This window comes from Hibiscus syriacus, unplaced genomic scaffold (assembly GCF_006381635.1).
Source record: "Hibiscus syriacus cultivar Baekdansim isolate YM2019G1 unplaced genomic scaffold, ASM638163v2 tig00117005_pilon, whole genome shotgun sequence".
Classification (NCBI taxonomy): Eukaryota; Viridiplantae; Streptophyta; class Magnoliopsida; order Malvales; family Malvaceae; genus Hibiscus; species Hibiscus syriacus.
In genome coordinates, this window is record NW_024063519.1 from 406058 (window position 1) to 426890 (window position 20833).

Sequence of the window (20833 nt, forward strand, 5' to 3'; positions counted from 1 at the left end):
AATATCATGTTCATGCACTGATCATCGAAGTGTGTTCGACACTTTTGTTGATCCGATCAATTAGCCAAGAAGATATTAGGCAGTGACTGTGACTCTGTGAGTGTCCAAAGAGAGCACGGCACAGCAACATCCCTGCATGGATCATAGGACATGTTTAGGCATGTCCCTGACACAAGTTATTTAAAATGACCACGTTTGTTGTTTGATGACAAACCCAAAGTTGATAGCTCTTTGCAAGGGTTCAAGTCATTATTCACAAATTCTCATGCCCATCATCAATGTCTTAAAAATCAAATTAAAATCTCGCTGATATGTTTTTGTTCATGCACTTAATTAGTCCCACCTACCATGTCCACTCAGAATACAAGAACACTCACATGCAATGCTGCAAAGCCAAAAAAGATATGCCGGATGGTCTGCACTACCAGCAACGTCCCATGTAGAGAATTATCTGTAAATATCTTAGATATAGAACGAGCTAGTTGAAGTCTTTGCCAACCTGAAAATTACACAATCCCACATCAACCGTTGCCACTGCATCTTGGCATTGATGATCAAAATACAGACCCTACTGATAATTGAATAATCTTGACAGCAAAATATCAACCATACCTTCAAAACCAGAGAAAAAAGTCTCTCTAAATATCTGCAAAAGGCGCAAAAATAATTAGGGAAGGCCAGTTGATCAGGTATAATGCCCACATGCACATGTCTATCGTATGTGGTTGAAAAAAATTCAAGACATCAAGATTGCAGCATCATCAGTAGTAACAATATCAACTCATTTTTGACATATCAATAAATGCCGATGATATGTAGATATGGTGCCAGAGATTATTATTTTTTTATGAAATTAGATAAGAGAAGTCTTGCGGGAAAACCATAACTTCTTCGATCTGGATCGAGAACACCAGTACTAGGGCATCAGACATGAAAACATGGTTTATCTCATAAGGAAATATAGTGTATATGCAATTTGATTTGATTCTTCTTGTCTTCAACATGGGTAGATTTGAATGCAAATGAAGGGGGGAAATGTGGATGTTTATGCATGTATCTGCAACCTTACTGAAAAACATTGTTATTCATGCAAATAGCTATATACTAGCTTTAAAAGTCCCTAGGCTATATCATTGTGTCATAATTCCTTGGATATTACATTTCCTCTGCAAGAGCCTTTCCAGGGTATGAATCATTCACATGCTTAGCAGAAATCCACTAACCCACTCGTATTCCTCTGGACAACTAAAGATCTCGACTGATAGAGAACAAAAACAAAAAATAGTCCAGCTTCTGTGGCAATGGGAAGGCCACGACAGCCATGCTTTATCCCAAAGACAGGGCATACAGCTATCATTTTTTTTTGGGAGCAAATCGTTGCCAAACTAGCAGGCGATTCCTACAGTTCAAACCCAACACGTTGGTTAAGAGGAATCACCTTGGCCACTTCATCAAACAATGGGGTTCATGCAACTGACGGTATTTTTAACCCATTAGGACGAGCGTGTTTTTTTAGCCCATCAGGGCACCAGACTTTTTATTTTTGGAGAATACGGTAATTGCTATAGTGTAGCTAGAACTCGTCACTTAAAATATATATTTTTTAATGGACCGGATGAGTGGGACTCACGTGAGCCATTAATTTAAATTTAAAAGTAAAAAAAAAAGATTAATGGACCAGGATAAGTGGGTCACACGAGTTCCCTTGAATTCAAAAAGAAGTAGTCGTTTATAGTCAATGGTCAAAGGACAACATCAACAGTCAGTTGCCAATGGTCAACATGAAACTGGTCATCTTGAGGTGACGAGTTCTGTCGGATTTTTGAAAATTCTAGTCGTTTATTGTCATTGGGGTTGGGGCTATAAAGAGGGGTTTGAGGTTTATTTTTTTACCATCCACTGTTACGAAAAAATTGAGAAAAATTCTTACTTTCTGAAAAATCTCGAAAAATGGCTTCCCGAGAAGAAATATTATGACTCGATAATGTTCATATTTCGTCGATCAAACTCCATCCAAAAGAAGAACGGAGCATTCGTCAGCGCAGAATGACATCGAGAGATCCACTTCAACGGATGATGATATATCTTCAACAATCCGGTCTATATCCAGCCATATTTGTATGTGGCTTTAAGGTGAACCCGATGTTGATTTTGGTTCTGATTTAACATTGGAGGTCCAAGACGCACACTTTCCATTTCTCGAGTGGTGAAGCGACGATTACTTTGGAAGACGTCACTTACCAACTCGGTGTTCCTGTGAATGGTGTCGTCGTCGTGAGACAGAACAATTACAACCCCATGGGTATTGTCTACAAAGTTTTAGAAAGACCGTCACCATCTGAGGTCTTAGACAGGTATCAGATATGGATGACGTGGTTGGAGTCCAAATTTCAAGTGATAGACAACTCTACCGAGGAAGAGGTCATTTTTGCATCCCGAGCGTATCTTTTGCAACTGACCACAGGAGTATTATTACCAGATAAATCTGGTAATTTGGTGCACACTCAGTATTCGCGTATGTTAAATAATTTCATTGGGTGTCATAATACTAATTGGAGCTAGACGATTTTTGCGTTTTTTGTACCGGGAGCTTTGTAAGGATGCAATCGTCGAGAGGTGTCAAAAAGATGTAGCAGGCTATCTAATATTGCTATAATCCTGGGCTTGGTATCGGTTCCCCTTTTTAATGCCAATTACATCAGCCTCGGTTGAGTTTCCTTTAGTTGGCTGGTAATTTTTTAACTTCATTTTAATATATATTTTAATTTATTTTTATCCTTTTTAATCCTTTTTTTATTTTTATATTTTTTAGATGGAACTATAAAATAATCGAGACGAAGTTGTCGGGTGTTACTAAAAAGATATATGGATGAGGATTGACATCGCTGGTCGACATGCGGAAAATAATAGTTCTTTTATTACTTTTTAAATTGTTTAACTTTATATATACTAATTTTTATAATTAATATTTACAGTTTTCTTGACTTCCGTATTGTGACGAATAGATCTATCAATTATTGCCATCGGGATTTTTTATGGGTCTGATTTATGGTGTGTCGTGATGCTTGTATTACATTTTGCGATTGTTGAGGTGCACGTCGTTAATATAGCGTTGCGACAGTTTACATCTCATTGAGCAAATATGGGATATAGACGCGCTCCATAAAATTGATACACATAGGAAACATACCGAAAATTGGTCGAGGAAGCACGCTTTCTATATTGAGCAATGGAATCAATGTCACCTATTGGTCCCCCGTGTTACGATATTACACCGATCAACCTAGATTTCGACCATTCTCCCTATCTCTGAAATTACGAAGCAATTGGGAAATCATATCTCACGAAGGCGGAACAGAGGGGAGAATGGGAACAACACAAGGTCAGATTTGTCAGGTCGAAGAAATCATCGTCGTCATCATCTTCTTCTTTAGAATCTGCATCTCAAGAATACTATTATGCATCACAGGCTAGTTTCAGTTTCTATCTCGCATATCATACTTCAACCGATACTCAGTCGACTTGGGTTGAAGGTTCATGGGATACAATGCAACACACTCAAGCATCTTCAACAGAACATGCGGGTGAGGGTGAATGAGATCGTATAATATATGGTCAACAACGTAGCCAAGTCAAATTAGTGACGGCAATGATGGCGTCAAATACCATAAGCCCATTATTTCAAAGGTGTATCCCAAAGTGTGTTAAGTACACCTATTTTTGAACAACCAAACCAAGATGAATACGAAGACGACGACAATCAAGGCCGACGACCTTGACGTACTAGACGAGCCTGCGCCATTATCATTCGACCACTCTTAGGCATCGTCAAGAACTTAGAAAATATAAATTAATTTTAGTTTGTAAACACTTTTTTTAATAAATTTTTTAATTTACTTTTTAAATAATTTATTTTAAAAAAAATTATCCGACAAAACTCGTCACCTTGAAGTGACGAGTTCTAAGTTGACCGTTGGCAACTGACTGTTAAATTACTATTTTTTTAATTCAGGTTATGAATTCCATTAATTTTTATTTTACTTTTAAAATTTAAATTATTTTTATAATTTTTTTGGAAAAAAATATTTTTTAAATGGAGGTGACGAGTCCTATTAATTACATTAAATTAATGGCCCACGCAAGGCCCATTAATCTGGTCCAATAAAAAATATATGTAAAAAAACGAGGTGACGAGTTCCACATACAATGTAACATTTATTGTATTCTCTAAAATAAAAAGTCAAGTACCCTAATGGGCTAAATAAAAAACCCACTCGCCTTAATGGGCCAAAAAATCCTGCAACTGACTCTTCAACGCTCAGGATTCTCTCTCAAAGGCCCAACATAATCGACCCAAACCCACGAAATAACCACCATGTTTCCGCATATTTGTTTACAGTTTACCCAATTTACAGACCAAGCTCATGGTTATAATAAATTACCAAGACCCCCCAGGAAAGGTCATTGGTAAATTTGGACATTACATTTGAGAAAGTTAGCTTCAACTCAAAGCATGCTAATTTTTGTTAATGTCTTTCCTTTAAGTGACGATTACGATAAATCACAAAGCCTTTGATGTGATGATCATAGAAGAACAAACTTTTGCAGAAGACGATCAACAAATCAAATGCAAATGAAACACATTCAAAGGTGAGGGGATTAAGTTTGAATGCAAATAAAAGCTATGAAAAACTTAAATAAATAAACAGAAATTTTAAAAACAATTAGAAGATATAAAGATATGGGATTATTTCCATTACCACATTCATAAGAAGAAGAAAAAAAGAGAGAAATGAATTACACTGGTTTATTTAACAAATCTTTACTGTTTAGTTGCGTGACAGAGCAACTAAATGGAGCACAGAGTTACTTTCCAGTACCACCTGTAAAATTGGTTAAAGAAGAAATTACTTTCCATTTCAGCCAAGAAAGCACAAGATCAAACATTTGCCTTTTAAATTGACAAACACTTGAAGGTTTTAAATTGACACAAAAATGGCAACCAACAGAAATTAGATATTGAAAACAAAGTTTCCAGATTTCAAGATAAACATCATAATACTAACGGAACATCAACTATGCAACAATATTTTTGCTATTGTGATTTCGCAACTACTGGCAGAGCTGCTCAACGGCTGTCACAATCTGGGCAGGCTGAACGACAGTTACTTCCTCCAGTGTTCCAGCGTATAGTGTAGGCACATCCTGTGATGATAAGCACACAATTGGGGCATCCAAATAATCATTGAAATTCTCAGTAATGGCAGCCGTCAGGCTAGCACCAATACCACCAGTCCGCATGCACTCCTCCACAATAAGAACATGATGCGTTTTCTTAACTGAGTTACCAATAGTGTAAAGATCAAATGGTTTCAAAGACCTAATAACAATTACTTCGGGATCATATCCCTTGTTCACCAAAGTTTTAGCAGCCTGCGTCACGTGATATCTCATTCTTGAATAGGTTGTTGGATATATGAACTGCAAAACTACACCGTTAGCACTGACTGAAAATATAAACAGTAATTAAGAAGAACAGATTCGTAAACCGTGTCGTGGTAAGAACCACTGCCTTAGAAACGAATTCGCCTCGATGTGTGTAATCGCTGCAGTAGGCGGACCGTCCCCCGAGGTTAACACGGTCGCTCCGAATTTCGTACACCTGAAACCGGAGTGGACTGCTGGTGGTATTGCACTTCTGATCGGAAAGCACTCAGAGAGAACTCACAGAGAGAACTTTAGAAAACACTTTGGTAAGTGAATTGTGAATGTTTTGGAGTGAGTTGAGAAGCTGAATATAGCTCTCTATTTATAGGCTAGAAATAGGGTTAAAGTCGTCCATAAAATTTCAGGATTAAACCTCTTATTTGTAACAGCTGAAACAACTAGATGAACCTGACTCAGAAATAGTCCAGGTTCATTGTATCATTATTCAGCTGTTATAACTCCCGAAATTATATCATGTAACCCCTGGAATTAAATCAAATAACTCCTGTAACTCCTGATATTAACAGCTTGTCTCCTTTGTACAAAGCTGTAAATCAGTCCAGGTACATCTTAACGTTTCTGATTTAATTTAGGAATAAACTGTTTAATTTCTGATAAAAAATAATTCAGCTGTTATTATTTGAAATTCAAACAGTCCTCAGCAGCCTATAAATATCAGTTGATATCTTTCACATTTTCCATTTGTTTCTTTCAAAGAGAAATTCCTCAAGAATTTTCTCTAAAAAGATAGTATCCGCGCGGACGTGTCGAAGACACGTATTACCACGACCACGACCACGACCACGACCACGACCACGACCACGACCACGACCACGAGCCGAGCCGAGCCGAGCCGAGCCGTGCCGAGCCGAGCCGAGACGGACGGACGGCGGCGGCGGTGCGCGAGAGCCCCCCTTGTTCTCTATCACTCAACAAGGAAGTGGAATGTCAAGCCTTAAATACCATTCCCAATAGTTTTTCCAACACTATGTGGGATTGAGCATTACCAACATTCCCCCACTAATGCGAAAGAAATCTTCTGAAACTCGAAAACAAGCTTTCCAGAAGAGTAATAGCGAGATTAGTTGCTTAAGCACTAGTGAACATATCTGGAACTAGTACATAGTGATGATGAGCAATCCTTCTCTTAGATAAGTGAAACTAGTCTGGAACTTTCTAAGATCAGGGTAAACTCATAACACACAACTAACCCCTTCATCCACCTGAGTCCTCGATGTGTAAGATATATATATACAAAAGTATATATTTGGCCATCTTACCTCAGGATTCTAGTAAGTGTGCTAGAAAAATAGCCCAACATTTTTCATAGAAGGCGGCTAACCCTTCTCACTTACATAGGTTATTTCATCAAGTTTATCTCAACATAAACCACCCTTTAAAAAGGAATATGAAATAATTAAGAGCTTTTATAATAGCTCAACCTCACAAAGGGTATGGTGACTTTTTTTCAAGTTCATTATAAATGAACCACCCAAACTCTGGGCTAAGAAGTCATTAAGAATAAATATTCAACCTCATTTATCGGTAAATTCAATAAGTCCTTCTCACTAGAACCATCCAAATACTTGGATTTGAATTTATTAAGAGTTTAACAAACTCAACCTTTCTGTCGGTAAGTTCATCATTTCCTACCCACTCACTCTGGGTTATGAACTTATTAAGAATAGATATTCAGCCAAAATCGGTAAATTCATCAAGTCTCTCTCACTAAGACCACCCAAAGCCTGGGCTATGAATTTATTAAGAGCAATTAAGCTCATCCTGGGCATGCACATTATTCATCATAGGGATAGGCAGTAGGAATGTGCACTATGAGTCTTTCCATGGTTTCGTTTGACCACATGGAACTTAGATAACTAAGTTGGGTATCCACCATGAATTCCTCAACCAATGGGCTTTAGACCCATCCCCCTCGACGAATCTAGGACCAGCTTCCGACTTAACCCTTTGGTAAGTGGATCTGCTAGGTTCCTTTTCGACTTCACATACTCTAAAGAGAGCACTCCATTCTTTATCAAGTGTCTAACTGATTCATGTCTTATGCGAATGTGTCTTTTCTTACCATTGTAAGCTTGGTTCTTAGCCACACATATCGCAGCTTGTGAATCACACAACAATGAAACTGGAGGAGTCGGTCTTCCCCACAACGGAATATCTGCTAACAAGCTTCTGAGCCACTCGGCTTCTTGCCCAGCTAGGTCAAGAGCTATAAACTCTGACTCCATGGTAGAACGAGCAATACAAGTCTACTTTGATGATTTCCACGAGATCGCTGCTCCACCCAAAGTAAAAACATACCCGCTCGTAGAGCTTACCTCATCATTATCAGAAACCCAGTTGGCATCACAATATCCTTCCAATACCGCAGGAAAGCCAACAAACTCAAGTTTCCAATTCACAGTACCCTTAAGATACTTCAGTAAGCGTTTAAGCGCAATCCAGTGCTCACCACTCGGATTATGAGTATATCTACTTAGTCTACTCACAGCATAAGCAATATCAGGCCGAGTATAGTTCATTAAGAACATTAAACTTCCGATTAATTTAGCATATTCAGTTTGGGAAACACTACTTCCTTTATTTTTAACTAGATGTATGCTAGGGTCATAAGGAGTTCGAACAGGGACGACATCAAAACTGTCAAATTTCTTTAGCACTTTCTCTATATAATGTGCTTGACATAAAGAAAATCCCTTCTCAGTTTTGGTAATTTTGACTCCTAAGATTACATCTACTTCTCCCAAATCTGTCATCTCAAACTTAGTGGACAAGAAATTTTTAACTTTGTTAATGGACTCAATGTTAGAACTGAAAATCAACATGTCGTCAACATAAAGACTTATGATAACACATTCAGTTTCAAACATCTTCGAATACACACAAGCATCCGAACCATTCACAACAAAACCAAAACTAAGAATAGTTTTATGAAATTTCTCATACCACTGTTTAGGAGCCTGCTTAAGTCCATAGAGTGACTTTTTGAGTCTACAAACTTTGCCTTCCATACCAGGTGCCTCAAAACCTAGTGGCTGCTCCATGTAAATCTCCTCATCTAGATCCCCATTCAAGAAAGCAGTTTTAACATCCATTTGATGTACCTGCAACTTATGAATAGAGGCTAGTGCAAATAATGCACGAATCGTTGAGATTTTTGTAACGGGAGAGTATGTATCAAAGTAGTCTAAACCAAACCTTTGAGTGAACCCTTTGACGACTAACATTGCCTTGTATCGCTGAATCGAACCATCTGGCCTTAGTTTCTTCCGGAAGACCCATTTGTTGGAGATTGGTTTGAATCCCTTAGGCAAGTCAACTAATTCCCAAGTATGATTAGACATTATCGATTCTAGTTCATCATTAACAGCGTTTTTCCAAAAACTAGCATCGATAAATCTTATAGCTTCTTCAAAAGTTTTAGGATCCTCATCTAATAGAAAAATTTGAGCTATAGGATCTGAAATGAAGTCTAAATCATTTATCTCAGAAATAAAGGAAGTAATAAAGTCTGGTCCAAAAGAGGTTTCAACTCTTTGCCTTTTACTTCTTCTAGGCTCAAAATCAATTTGTTCAGAAGACCTAGCAGGTTTACTAGAAGAAGTTGATGGAATATATTCTATTTGTGTTTCAATATTTATTCTCGGTTCCTTTAAAGGAAAAGTATTTTCAAAGAAAACAGCATCTCTTGATCACAAATAGAATAATCTTGTAAAAGCATGAATCTGTATGCAGCACTATTCGTAGCATACCCTATAAACACTGCATCAACGGTTTTAGGTCTGATGGTGGACTTCTTAAAGTCTGGCAAGCCCACTTTAGCCAGACACCCCCATACTTTCAGGTATTGTAAATTAGGAGCGTATCCTTTCCACAATTCATATGGGGTAGAATCTAATTTCTTATGAGGAACTCGGTTCAAGATATGAGTTGCCGATAGAATGGCCTCCCCCCACATGTTATCAGATAACCCGGAACTTATTAGTAAAGAATTCATCATCTCTTTTAAAGTTCTATTTTTCCTTTCGGCTATACCATTCTGTTGAGGAAAATAGGGGGCTGATGTTTCATGAATTATGCCATTCTTTTCACAAATATCTTTTAAGAAATTAGATCCATATTCACCACCTCTATCAGATCTAACTCGTTTGATTCTCCTATCTAACTGATTTTCAACTTCTGCCTTATAAATAAGAAAGAAGTTTTCAGCTTCATCTTTAGTTCTTAGGAGATAAACTTTTGTATATCTTGAATAATCATCTACAAAAGTTATGTAGTAGTGTTTCCTCCTTTACTTTCAGTGTTTCTAAAATCTGCTAGATCAGTATGAATGAGTTCTAACAGTTCAGTCTTTCTATTAGAAACAGTCTTAAAGTGAGGTTTAGTATGCTTAGCTTCTACACAAATCTCACATTTGTTAAAGCTAGTTGTGTCTAGTTTAGGCAGAACATTCATATTCATTAATTTCTTTAAAGCATGAATATTCACGTGTCCTAATCTAGCATGCCACATATCAATGGATTCAACAATATAAGCAGAAGTGGTAGCTTTATTTTCATTAAATTGAGTTTATATGACAAATAAACCATTGCTTAAAAACCCTTTCCCCACATAATCACCATTTCGGGAAAGTACAAGTTTATCTGCCTCAAAAACTAACTTAATGCCTGCCTTATTCAGAAGCCCACCACTTATCAAATTTCTACGCAAGGCAGGTACATACAGAACATTATTTAAAGCCAGAGTTTTACCAGAAGTCAGCTTGAGTAAAACCTTGCCTTTGCCTAGCACTTCAGAGCTGCTAGAATTCCCCATGTACACACGTTCACCAGTGTTTCCATCCTCGAACTCAGTGAAAAACTCATTCCTTGCGCAGAAATGCTTCGAAGCGCCAGTGTCAACTACCCATTCTGAACTGTTCTCCACCAGATTAACTTCTGAGACCACCGCAGCAATGATCTCATCATCTTCTTCTACAACGTGCATCTGTGGCTTGTTGTCATTCTAGCGGTCTAAGCGGTGTTGGCATTGGTAAGCCTTGTGGCCAGGTAAACCGCAGACATAACACTTGAACGGCTTTCCTTCCGGTTTGGCCTTTCCTGACTTCTTGAAGTTGGTAGCCTTCTGTGGTTTCGTCTTTTTGTCTTGATTCCCACGTTTCATGATCTTCTTAAATTTGGACTCAACCAAGTTAGCTCTAAAAGATAAATTACTCATAGAATTAGTAAGCTTATCTTTTAAACGGTTGGCTTCTTCAATCTTCATATGGCCCACAAGTTCTTCAAGCGAAATGTCTCTCTTCTTATGCTTAAGAGAGTTACGGTAATCGGACCAGGACTTGGGCAGTTTCTCAATGAGTACATTGGCTTGCAGCACCTCACATATTTGCATCCCTTCAGCGATGATGTCAGCGACTAAGTTCTCATAGTCATGGACTTGATCCATTATTGGCTTGTCGTCTGTCATCTGGAATTTGAGCTATTCGCCGACAACGTACTTCTTGATCCCCGCATCATCCGCACCATACTTCTTGTCGAGAGTGTCCCATATTGCCTTGGCACTCTTTTCTCTAAGGAACATATCAAATAGTTTATTTGACATGTGGCTGAGCAGATGTCCTCGTACCGTCTTGTTATCCTTCTCGAATTTCTCGTAGGTAGCGAGAGCGGCGGCGACAGTTGCTAAGGCATCATCATTGAGGACCGCATCCGCATCATTACCAACAGCTGGGGTTGGTGGCATGGTAGGTGGTGGCTTGAGCAACACGTAATCAAGATCAAGTTGCTCGAAGAATATAAGAATTCTTTGGGACCACCTTCTATAGTTCTTTCCATCAAGTGCATCGAGCTTGGAAAGATCGGGAATGAGTTTGCTCAAAGGTGTCGACATGATTGCAGTTTATGGGAATTCGTTTCTAAATTGTTGGATATATGAACTGCAAAACTACACCGTTAGCACTGACTGAAAATATAAACAGTAATTAAGAAGAACAGATTCGTAAACCGTGTCGTGGTAAGAATCACTGCCTTAGAAACGAATTCGCCTCGATGTGTGTAATCGCTGCAGTAGGCGGACTGTCCCCCGAGGTTAACACGGTCGCTCCGAATTTCGTACACCCGAAACCGGAGTGGACTGCTGGTGGTATTGCACTTCTGATCGGAAAGCACTCAGAGAGAACTCACAGAGAGAACTTTAGAAAACACTTTGGTAAGTGAATTGTGAATGTTTTGGAGTGAGTTGAGAAGCTGAATATAGCTCTCTATTTATAGGCTAGAAATAGGGTTAAAGTCGTCCATAAAATTTCAGGATTAAACCTCTTATTTGTAACAGCTGAAACAACTAGATGAACCTGACTCAGAAATAGTCCAGGTTCATTGTATCATTATTCAGCTGTTATAACTCCCGAAATTATATCATGTAACCCCTGGAATTAAATCAAATAACTCCTGTAACTCCTGATATTAACAGCTTGTCTCCTCTGTACAAAGCTGTAAATCAGTCCAGGTACATCTTAACGTTTCTGATTTAATTTAGGAATAAACTGTTTAATTTCTGATAAAAAATAATTCAGCTGTTATTATTTGAAATTCAAACAGTCCTCAGCAGCCTATAAATATCAGTTGATATCTTTCACATTTTCCATTTGTTTCTTTCAAAGAGAAATTCCTCAAGAATTTTCTCTAAAAAGATAGTATCCGCGCGGACGTATCGAAGACACGTATTACCACGACCACGACCACGACCACGACCACGACCACGACCACGACCACGACCTCGACCACGACCACGACCACGACCACGAGCCGAGCCGAGCCGAGCCGTGCCGTGCCGTGCCGAGCCGAGCCGAGACGGACGGACGGTGGCGGCGGTGCGCGAGAGCCCCCCTTGTTCTCTATCACTCAACAAGGAAGTGGAATGTCAAGCCTTAAATACCATTCCCAATAGTGTTTCCAACACTATGTGGGATTGAGCATTACCAACATAGGTTAGAAGGGTGACATGTTCTCCAGGCCGCACCATCTCAGCTTCCTCAAGGCTACAGATGTAATCCTCATCTGGGATTCTCTACTTGAGGTTCTAAAGCAAACATGCTCAAAAAGGATAACAGGGTTCTCACTTCTAATTGCAGCTTTCATTAAACCCTTGGCATTATAAGGGGTTGAGCACGCAACCATTTGGATTCAAGGGATCGACTGAAAGTATGATTCAAGACGTTCAGAGTGCTCTGCCCCTAGTTGACGTCCAACACTGCCAGTCCCATTAATAACTATTGGTATGGTTAACTGGCCACCAGATGTATAATGAAGAATACCACAATTGTTGGAGATCTGATTAAAAGCAAGGAGGAGAAATCCCATGTTCATACCCTCAACAACTGGTCTCAAACCAATCATAGCAGCTCCAAATCCCATGCCAGTGAAGGAATTCTCAGCAATTGGGGTATCAAGAACCCTAAGGTCCCCAAATTTTTTTGCCAGTCCTTTGGACACTTTGTATGAGCCTCCATAGTGACCCACATCTTCACCTATGACACAGACACGGGGATCTCTCTCCATTTCTTCTTCTAAACCCTCTTGCAGAGCTTCAAAAAGTAAAAGCTCATGCCTAGAGTACAAAATACATCTAGTTAAATATATCACTGATAAAAGATACTGACATGATGTTGTTAACATTTGTTCAAGAAAAAACAAAACATGTGATATCTAGTATGATTGTGAAACACACAGAAACAGAGAATATTTATACACACACGAAAACCTATACGCATACATACATAGATGCATGATGAATACACCCAGGACTCAACTGACAACCTTTTAATTTATCACCTGACATACATGTCCACAACATCTAGTTGACAGATTGAGATGACTTATAACGATCGAAGAAGCTGTAAATGAGTAATGCTTTCTTGCATTGAAGAAGGATTACAAGACTGGTTTATATACATCTATAAAGTTAACTGACTAACCAAAAAACTAATGCTAACAAATCAGTTAACTAACTGATAACAAACTAACTAACTACAAGCTGATAACTAATCAAGTATAAGCTATAAAGATTACAAGCTGAAGTTGATATACTCTAATACCCCCCTCAAGCTGGATGTGTGTGTATGTTAAAGATACCCAACTTGGCAATGAAAGCTCGATGTATTGGAGGCCGAAGGGTTTTGGTGAAGATGTCAGCCAACTGGTCTGAGGAACGGACGTGAAACAACTTCAGAAAACCTGCTTTCACCTTGTATCGTACAAAATGACAATCAACTTCTATATGCTTTGTTCTCTCATGAAACACTTGATTAGTTGCAAGGTTGATTGCAGCCTGATTATCGCAATATAATCTTGCAAAATCAACATACATATGAAATAAAGAGAGCAAAGAAACGAGCCAAACTAATTCACATGTAGCCATGGCCATAGCTCGATATTCAGCCTTACAAGAAGATCAGCTAAGGACAGCTTGTTTCTTTGATTTCCAGGATACCAAACTGTTACAAAAAAAGTACAAAAACCAGTTGTGGAGCATCTTGTATCAGGACAGGATCTATAGTCAGAGTCAATAAATATGCTCAAGTGGTTAGTGGATTGAACTGGGAAAAACAAACCAAGACCATGATAACTTTTAATATATGCCAGAAGATGCTTTAAGGCAATCATATGAGGCAGGCGAGGTGAGGATACAAACTGGCTCAGCAAATGGACAGTGTGGACAATATCTGGCCTAGTATTAGTCAAGTATAACAAACGACCTATTAATCGACGATACTCCTGGGGATCAGGAAGTAATTCTCCTTCATTTGCACTCAACTTCGAGGATAAAAGCATTGATGATTCGGCTGGCTTGGTACCCAAACATCATGTATCTACTAGTAACTGTAATGCATATTTCTTCTGGGATAGGATGATTCCAGAGTTATTCCTAGCAATTTCAAAGCCTAGGAAATAACGTAGGGGCCCAACTCCTTTAGTTTGAAGTACTTTTGTAAAAGGCTTTGGATTTTATGGAGAGTTGATAGATCTTCCCCGGCCAAAAAAATTTACAAGTTCGAGTCTATTTTAATTTATGATCTCATAATATAACGGCACCCAAAATAATTTTAAAAGTGAAAACAATAATATCTAATTATTACCATTCGAGAATAAATGACCTTTTGTCCATTAAAAATGTCATTTATTACTCCAATTGAAATAAAGATATATTACCATTTTGTCTTAAAATGACATAGCAATTCGGAAAAAAAGATAATACTAATGATTTCCAATCGAGAATAAATGACTTCTCGTACCTTAAAGCAGACATTTATTACTCGGACCAAAATGAAAAGATAGTACTATTCTCAATGTCGATTCGAATGTTATTGTTCTGAAAATCTATCGGAAAACACATGCAAAAATAAAACAAATAAAAAGTATAACAAACAAGGAATTAATTATTTACTTTGCCGATATTTAATGAGAATAAGGATGTTCAATTATTTAAATATCTCGAGTCGAGACCTTAGATTTGATCTAACAGTCTTTTCTCGATGAATTTAATTAAAAGAACATAGTCTTTTTCTCAATCCCCAAATTTCAAAAAAGAAATCGATTTAATTCGTGTCACTAAATGGGATAGACTTTCATTTTAAAATTACCGAAAGTAACTTTTTTATACGTTAAGACAGTCACTTTACGACAATAGTAAAATGATCGAATATTATCCTTAGTCAATTTATTTCGAATCGAGCCAAGGGATGCTTATGAGGCTATCATACATAATTAATTAGTACTAAAATGAATTAAAATGCAAACAACATGCAAACATTAAAATAAAAATAAAAGGTGGACTAAGACATAAATAATCAAACTATCATGCCAAAATTAAATTAAAATAAAATATACAAGGGACTAAGATGACCATTTACAATATTAAATGCTAAAATAAAAATAAATAAAACATGGGGTTAAATATAAATAAATTAAAATTACATGGCCGAATTAAAATAAATAAAAACATATATTCAGGTTCGAAATATAAACATGCAAAAATATAGGGGGCTATACAGATAATATCCCTAAAAATAAATATCAGACATAAAAAGGGTAAATTATAGAAACAGTCCCTACATGGACTAACATGCAAAAACATGCTAAAAGTATGAGGACTAAATTGATATTATACCAAATATTGCAAAGCACAAATATAAAATGGGAAAATAACAAAAATGATCATCGGTGACTATTATGTAAAAACACGCATAAGTTAGGGGGACCTATGTAAAATTTCCCCTAACTTACCCCTATAAATACACCTTTAAGCTTTTATTTTTTTTGTTCTTACTCGGTTTTTAAAAAAACTTCTTTTTTTCTCTCAACTGCTTCGGTTGACCCACTGGCGGCCGGCTTGAACCATCACCAGCCGCCGCACACGGTGGTTGAAATCCCAAAATGACCTAAACGCTCGGAACTAGACCCCTAAGCCTATATCTAGGGCTACAACTCCTTAAAAATGACCCTAACCGAACCTAAAGTAACCCCAACCGTTCGGCCTCCAACCTCCTCGCGAGATCCGACCGCCGTGAAGACTCTCTCCGACTCAGGTAAAATATTCTACCTCCTCTCGTTTTTTATTGCATGCAAAGATTTTTTTATTTTTTTTATTTTTATTTTTTATTTTTTCAATCTTTTCTTTGGTTTTCGAATCTGGAAAAAACATACATAAAAAATATACCTCAAACAAATTTGATTATATGCTCTTTTATTGCTTTTCCAAACTAGAGGGTCTGAACCCTGTTTACATATTTGGTTCGACTATTTATAAGCCCGATTTACAGCTTGAGCTTTTCTTTTTCTTTTTTTCCATATGAAATCATTACAACTAAAAAAATAGTTTTTGCGTGTTTGGCTTCGTCTTGGGTTGCTTGTGATCTGTTCTAGGCTCTCTGACATTTGCAGGACCTTCGGTTGGTATCAACGGTGGTGGCCTGGGAGTGGATGAAACGGTGGTGGCCTGGGAGTGGACGAAACGGCGGTGGCCTGGGATTGGTTTTTGTGGCGGCGGCAGCAAGTTGAGGCTGGAAAACGAGGGTTTAAAAACCCTAAATGACTAGGATTAGATTAGACCAAATGTGCCATCTTGTAATTAGGCCCGAGTTTGGGCTTTGAGTATCGGGTCAAGTTGGCTTGTAATTGAGGTTCGGGCATGTTGGGTCTTGTAACCTGAAAACAAAACAAAAACAAAAACAAAATAATAATAATAATAATAATAATAATAATAATAATAATAATAATAATAAATAAATATTGGTAAAAAGAGACAAAACGGCTCTTGATCCACTAAGCTATTCAATTGTCTGGTTATAGTATTATGTGGTTAAAATTCAAGATTTTCCCTTTTCTGTTTCTGTTTTTCTGTTTTCCTGTTTTCGCAAGAATTATATTTTTTACTTGTTTTCTTTTATCAAAATAAAGAGCAGCCTAACCCATTTCATTTGGTGTTATAATGTGATCACATGTTTTTATTTTATTTTCCCTGACATGCCTCTTGTGAGTTATATAGAAACGTGTCTTATAGAAATCTTTATCACATTTACATATACTTCCATGCGATAAAAGATCATATAATATAAAGTTTTTTTTTCTTATTTTGATTATAAATTAAGGAAAATTATAATATAGTAAACTTATAGATTCCGGCACTGAAACCATTTTCTGGTCGAGAGCAAAACAAATATAAAATAAAATTATTCATGATAATTAACAAAAAAAAATTGGGTAGCAGGTGACACCTGTCCCTTAAAATAATAATAATTATTCATGATAATCAATAAAAAATATAATTAATTAGAAGTATTGCAGTACTAAAATAATAAAAATTATTCATGATAATTAATATTAATAGGACAAGCAAACCAAAAAGAAAGAAAGAAAGAAAACATCACGAAATTTCCTCAATCCCCGCAAGAAAAATCCAACCCATTTCTGTGTCGTATAATGGAAAGATACATCGCTTTTAAAAGATGGCTTTCTTAATTTCATAAAGCCCCATGGGTTATTTTTTTCTTGTTTGTTTAATTGAAAAACTACCCCTTTAAGCCTATTGTTGTAATATAAAAAGCCCATGGTCGACGCCCCAAGACTATTCAATTTTCATGAAAAAAAAAGAAAGAAAGTAATGCCGACTCTAAAGAATATCATGTTCCACGTGCTTAAATTAAGAAGAGAAAAATCCCAGAGCTATTTTGAACAGTTTTTCTTAGTCGTGTTGTGCGTCTTGTTTTTGTGCAGAGCGTGTTCAAACAGTTGTACCCACCACCACCCAACTCCAACCCTTCACTATATATATATATATTGGTAGGTAGATCACCATTTCCCCTCCATGTTATCGTTTTCTTCTTCTCTTTGAATTTTCGTTTATACATATTCGCCAAAACCACCACCACTTTCTCATCTTCCTTCTCTTCTCTCAGTCGCTTTGTTTGAAACAAGAGTTTAACATGAGACGAAACTGCAACTTGGAACTTGGCCTTCTTCCTTCTAGTTACACCGGCGACATGTATGTATTTCTTCACTTTTTCTTTCATGTTTATATATTTATGTATGTAATTGTAGGCATGCACTTGTTTTTCGCATAAACATTGATTAGTAGTGAGAGAAATGAATAGTATAATTGATGGGTTTTTCTCTTTTGGTGATCCAAGGATGGAAGAAAGCCCAGAAAACCATCAGCAACAGCTAACAATCTTTTACAATGGAAGAGTTTGCGTTTGTGATGTTACAGAGCTTCATGTGAGTATTTGGTTCTACTCCAGACTTTATACAACATTCATGCATTAGAATTCAATATGAAAAAAGAAACACCGACGTGAAGAGGATCTTTAATGTTTTAAAAATTTTCAGGAATTGTTTTGTATTTCCAAAATCTAACGTGTTTGTTCAATGAAAGGGTCATTGCTGATTTATTCACTTAAATGTTTCATTCCTTTTAGATTTGTTGTTAATGAAAATTTGCACATGGAATTGCAGGCGATAGCCATTCTAATGCTAGCAAACCGGGAAATGGATGAAACAATAAAAACTCCGACGGGATTGGAACCGCCGTCGCCCACGTTAAAATCTCTTGTAAATAGCCCGAGCACGGCACTTGCCATGAAGAGATCGCTTCAACGTTTCCTCCAAAAACGAAAGATGCGAATCCAAGCTACCTCTCCTTACCATTATTATAAATAGATCATCCCCAATGCCTTCCAATTTAATTTGTTAAATTTAAGGAACTGAACTATTTTTTCCTGGCTAGCAATTATTTCCCCTCTTTTTTTGTTTTTAATTTATGTATGAATTACGATACTAGTGGCGGGAGACAATATTTTGTGACATTAATCTGTAGATTTTCTTATATGCTTAATTATGTGATGTTGCATGGTTCTTGTGACGGCATTTCATTTCCATAATTTAAGACCAATATATATATAATCAGGAACGATAATATACGACAGATGCATTAATAATTAAAAATATTAAAAATAACGTTCACATATTATAAGATTTATATCAAAATAAAAGTAAAATTTATGATTTCACATATACATACTTTTTTAAGTATAATAAGACTTGAACAAAAACACTCAACCTTTACCAACACAAGCAACGTATCTCATTGCACACACAAATTTCAAGTAAATGATACATAAAGGATTTTAAAAAATATTGATTTTATAATTTGAAATGTTATTAATACTTGTTATTTGCATGTCTATTATTATTAAAATTCTATGTATTAAATATAATTTAGATGTCTTTTATTAATAAGATTTTTATATTTATTAAATTTAGAATTCTGTACGATCTTTATTTTTTATGTCTATAAATATAAAATTTTAAAAAATATTTTATATTGTCGTAACCGTATTTCGGTTGGGCCCCGGGATTGGGCTTCGACTTGAAAAATGTGGATTGTGAGTCACCACCGATCATTTATTTAAAAATAAATGGGTTGATCGGATACCCTATTTCTTACCTGATCTGCGTCTTACCATAAATATGTCGGGCTCGGGAGTCGGTTACGGTTAAGGAAGGATTAGCACCCTTGAACCGCCCTTTCGGTACTACGTAATTTCCCGTTGTCTTAATTAAGAAAATTGTAATTTTAAATTAAAAGGTAAAATTTGATAATGAATTACTTACTTCTGATTAATTGATGAAAATACCCTTAAAAAGTCATAAGATGTGTCAGAGGGAAAAAATGAATAAATGAAAAAATGAAGAAAAAAAATAAGAAAAAAAATAAAAGGAAAAATAAATAAATAAATAAATGAAATATTAATATATATATATAAATGAGTAAAATAGAAAAATAATAATCATAACAATAATAATAGTAATATGAAAATATATAATATAAAAAAACCAAAAACAAAAAAATATATATAAACCAAATATAAAATATACATATAATGATAATTGGCTTATAAATAAACTATTTAAAACATACATATATATGTATAATGATAAAGTAAAAAAAACTAAATAAAGATAATTACAATTATATACATATATATAGTAATAATACGCTTATAAGTAAAATATTTTTTAAAAAAAAGTATATATATATAAATAATAAATATAGTATTAAAAAATAACCAAATGAATATAAATAAATAAAAAATATATGTATAGATAATAATAATATATAGTGCAAAAAAATCAATTTAAAATCATTTAAAAGAACATACGTGTATATATTTATATAATGACAATAATGTAAATAATAAATAAATAAAAATATCTATACAATAAATAAAAGGACTAATATAAAGAAAAATAAAGATTGGGGCCAAATTTGAAAGACAATTAACGTTGATATTACGCATTAGGGGGATAAAAAATGAACACGCCTCGGGGTAGATCTAGGTTCGAAACTTCGAAACCCCACCCATTTTTTGTCATCGGCGCAACCCACGTTTTGGGTTATTGGAATCAAATCTCAAAAAAAATAACGTGCACATGCGAGAAATGAACGAATCAAAAAAAATGCTACCTTTTATTTCCTTTTCGAATCGTTTACAATAGCTTTGCCTTTGTATTTTCTGTGTTTTCCTCTGTATTTTGTCTGTAAATCGTCTCCTACAATAGTGAGTTACAATGACTATTTATAGTGCTTGTGGATCCTATCTTTAGGAGTTTAAATCATAGTAGAACTTTATCCTATTTTAAGGAGTTTGAATCCTAGCAAAATTCTATCCTATTTTTAGGAGTTTGAATCCTAGTAGGACGAAAAGGTGCGTTGACAGCTGCCCCTCTTTGTCCATAGTCGTGTAACGGGGATAGGGCAAAGATTAAAAGACACA

General features: G+C 36.1%; 1 protein-coding gene and 1 pseudogene across 1 annotated transcript; one reads left to right on the forward strand and one right to left on the reverse strand.

Moving 5' to 3' along the window:
- Positions 1-4734: 4734 nt before the first annotated feature.
- On the reverse strand, positions 4735-18982 carry LOC120194895 (annotated as a pseudogene).
- Positions 17893-18833, forward strand: LOC120194896 (protein TIFY 5A-like). Its single transcript, XM_039197070.1, has 3 exons — positions 17893-18042; positions 18188-18275; positions 18513-18833. Exons 1-3 carry the CDS (start codon positions 17984-17986, stop codon positions 18714-18716), a joined length of 351 nt encoding a protein of 116 aa, XP_039053001.1. The 5' UTR covers positions 17893-17983; the 3' UTR covers positions 18717-18833.
- Positions 18983-20833: the final 1851 nt, after the last annotated feature.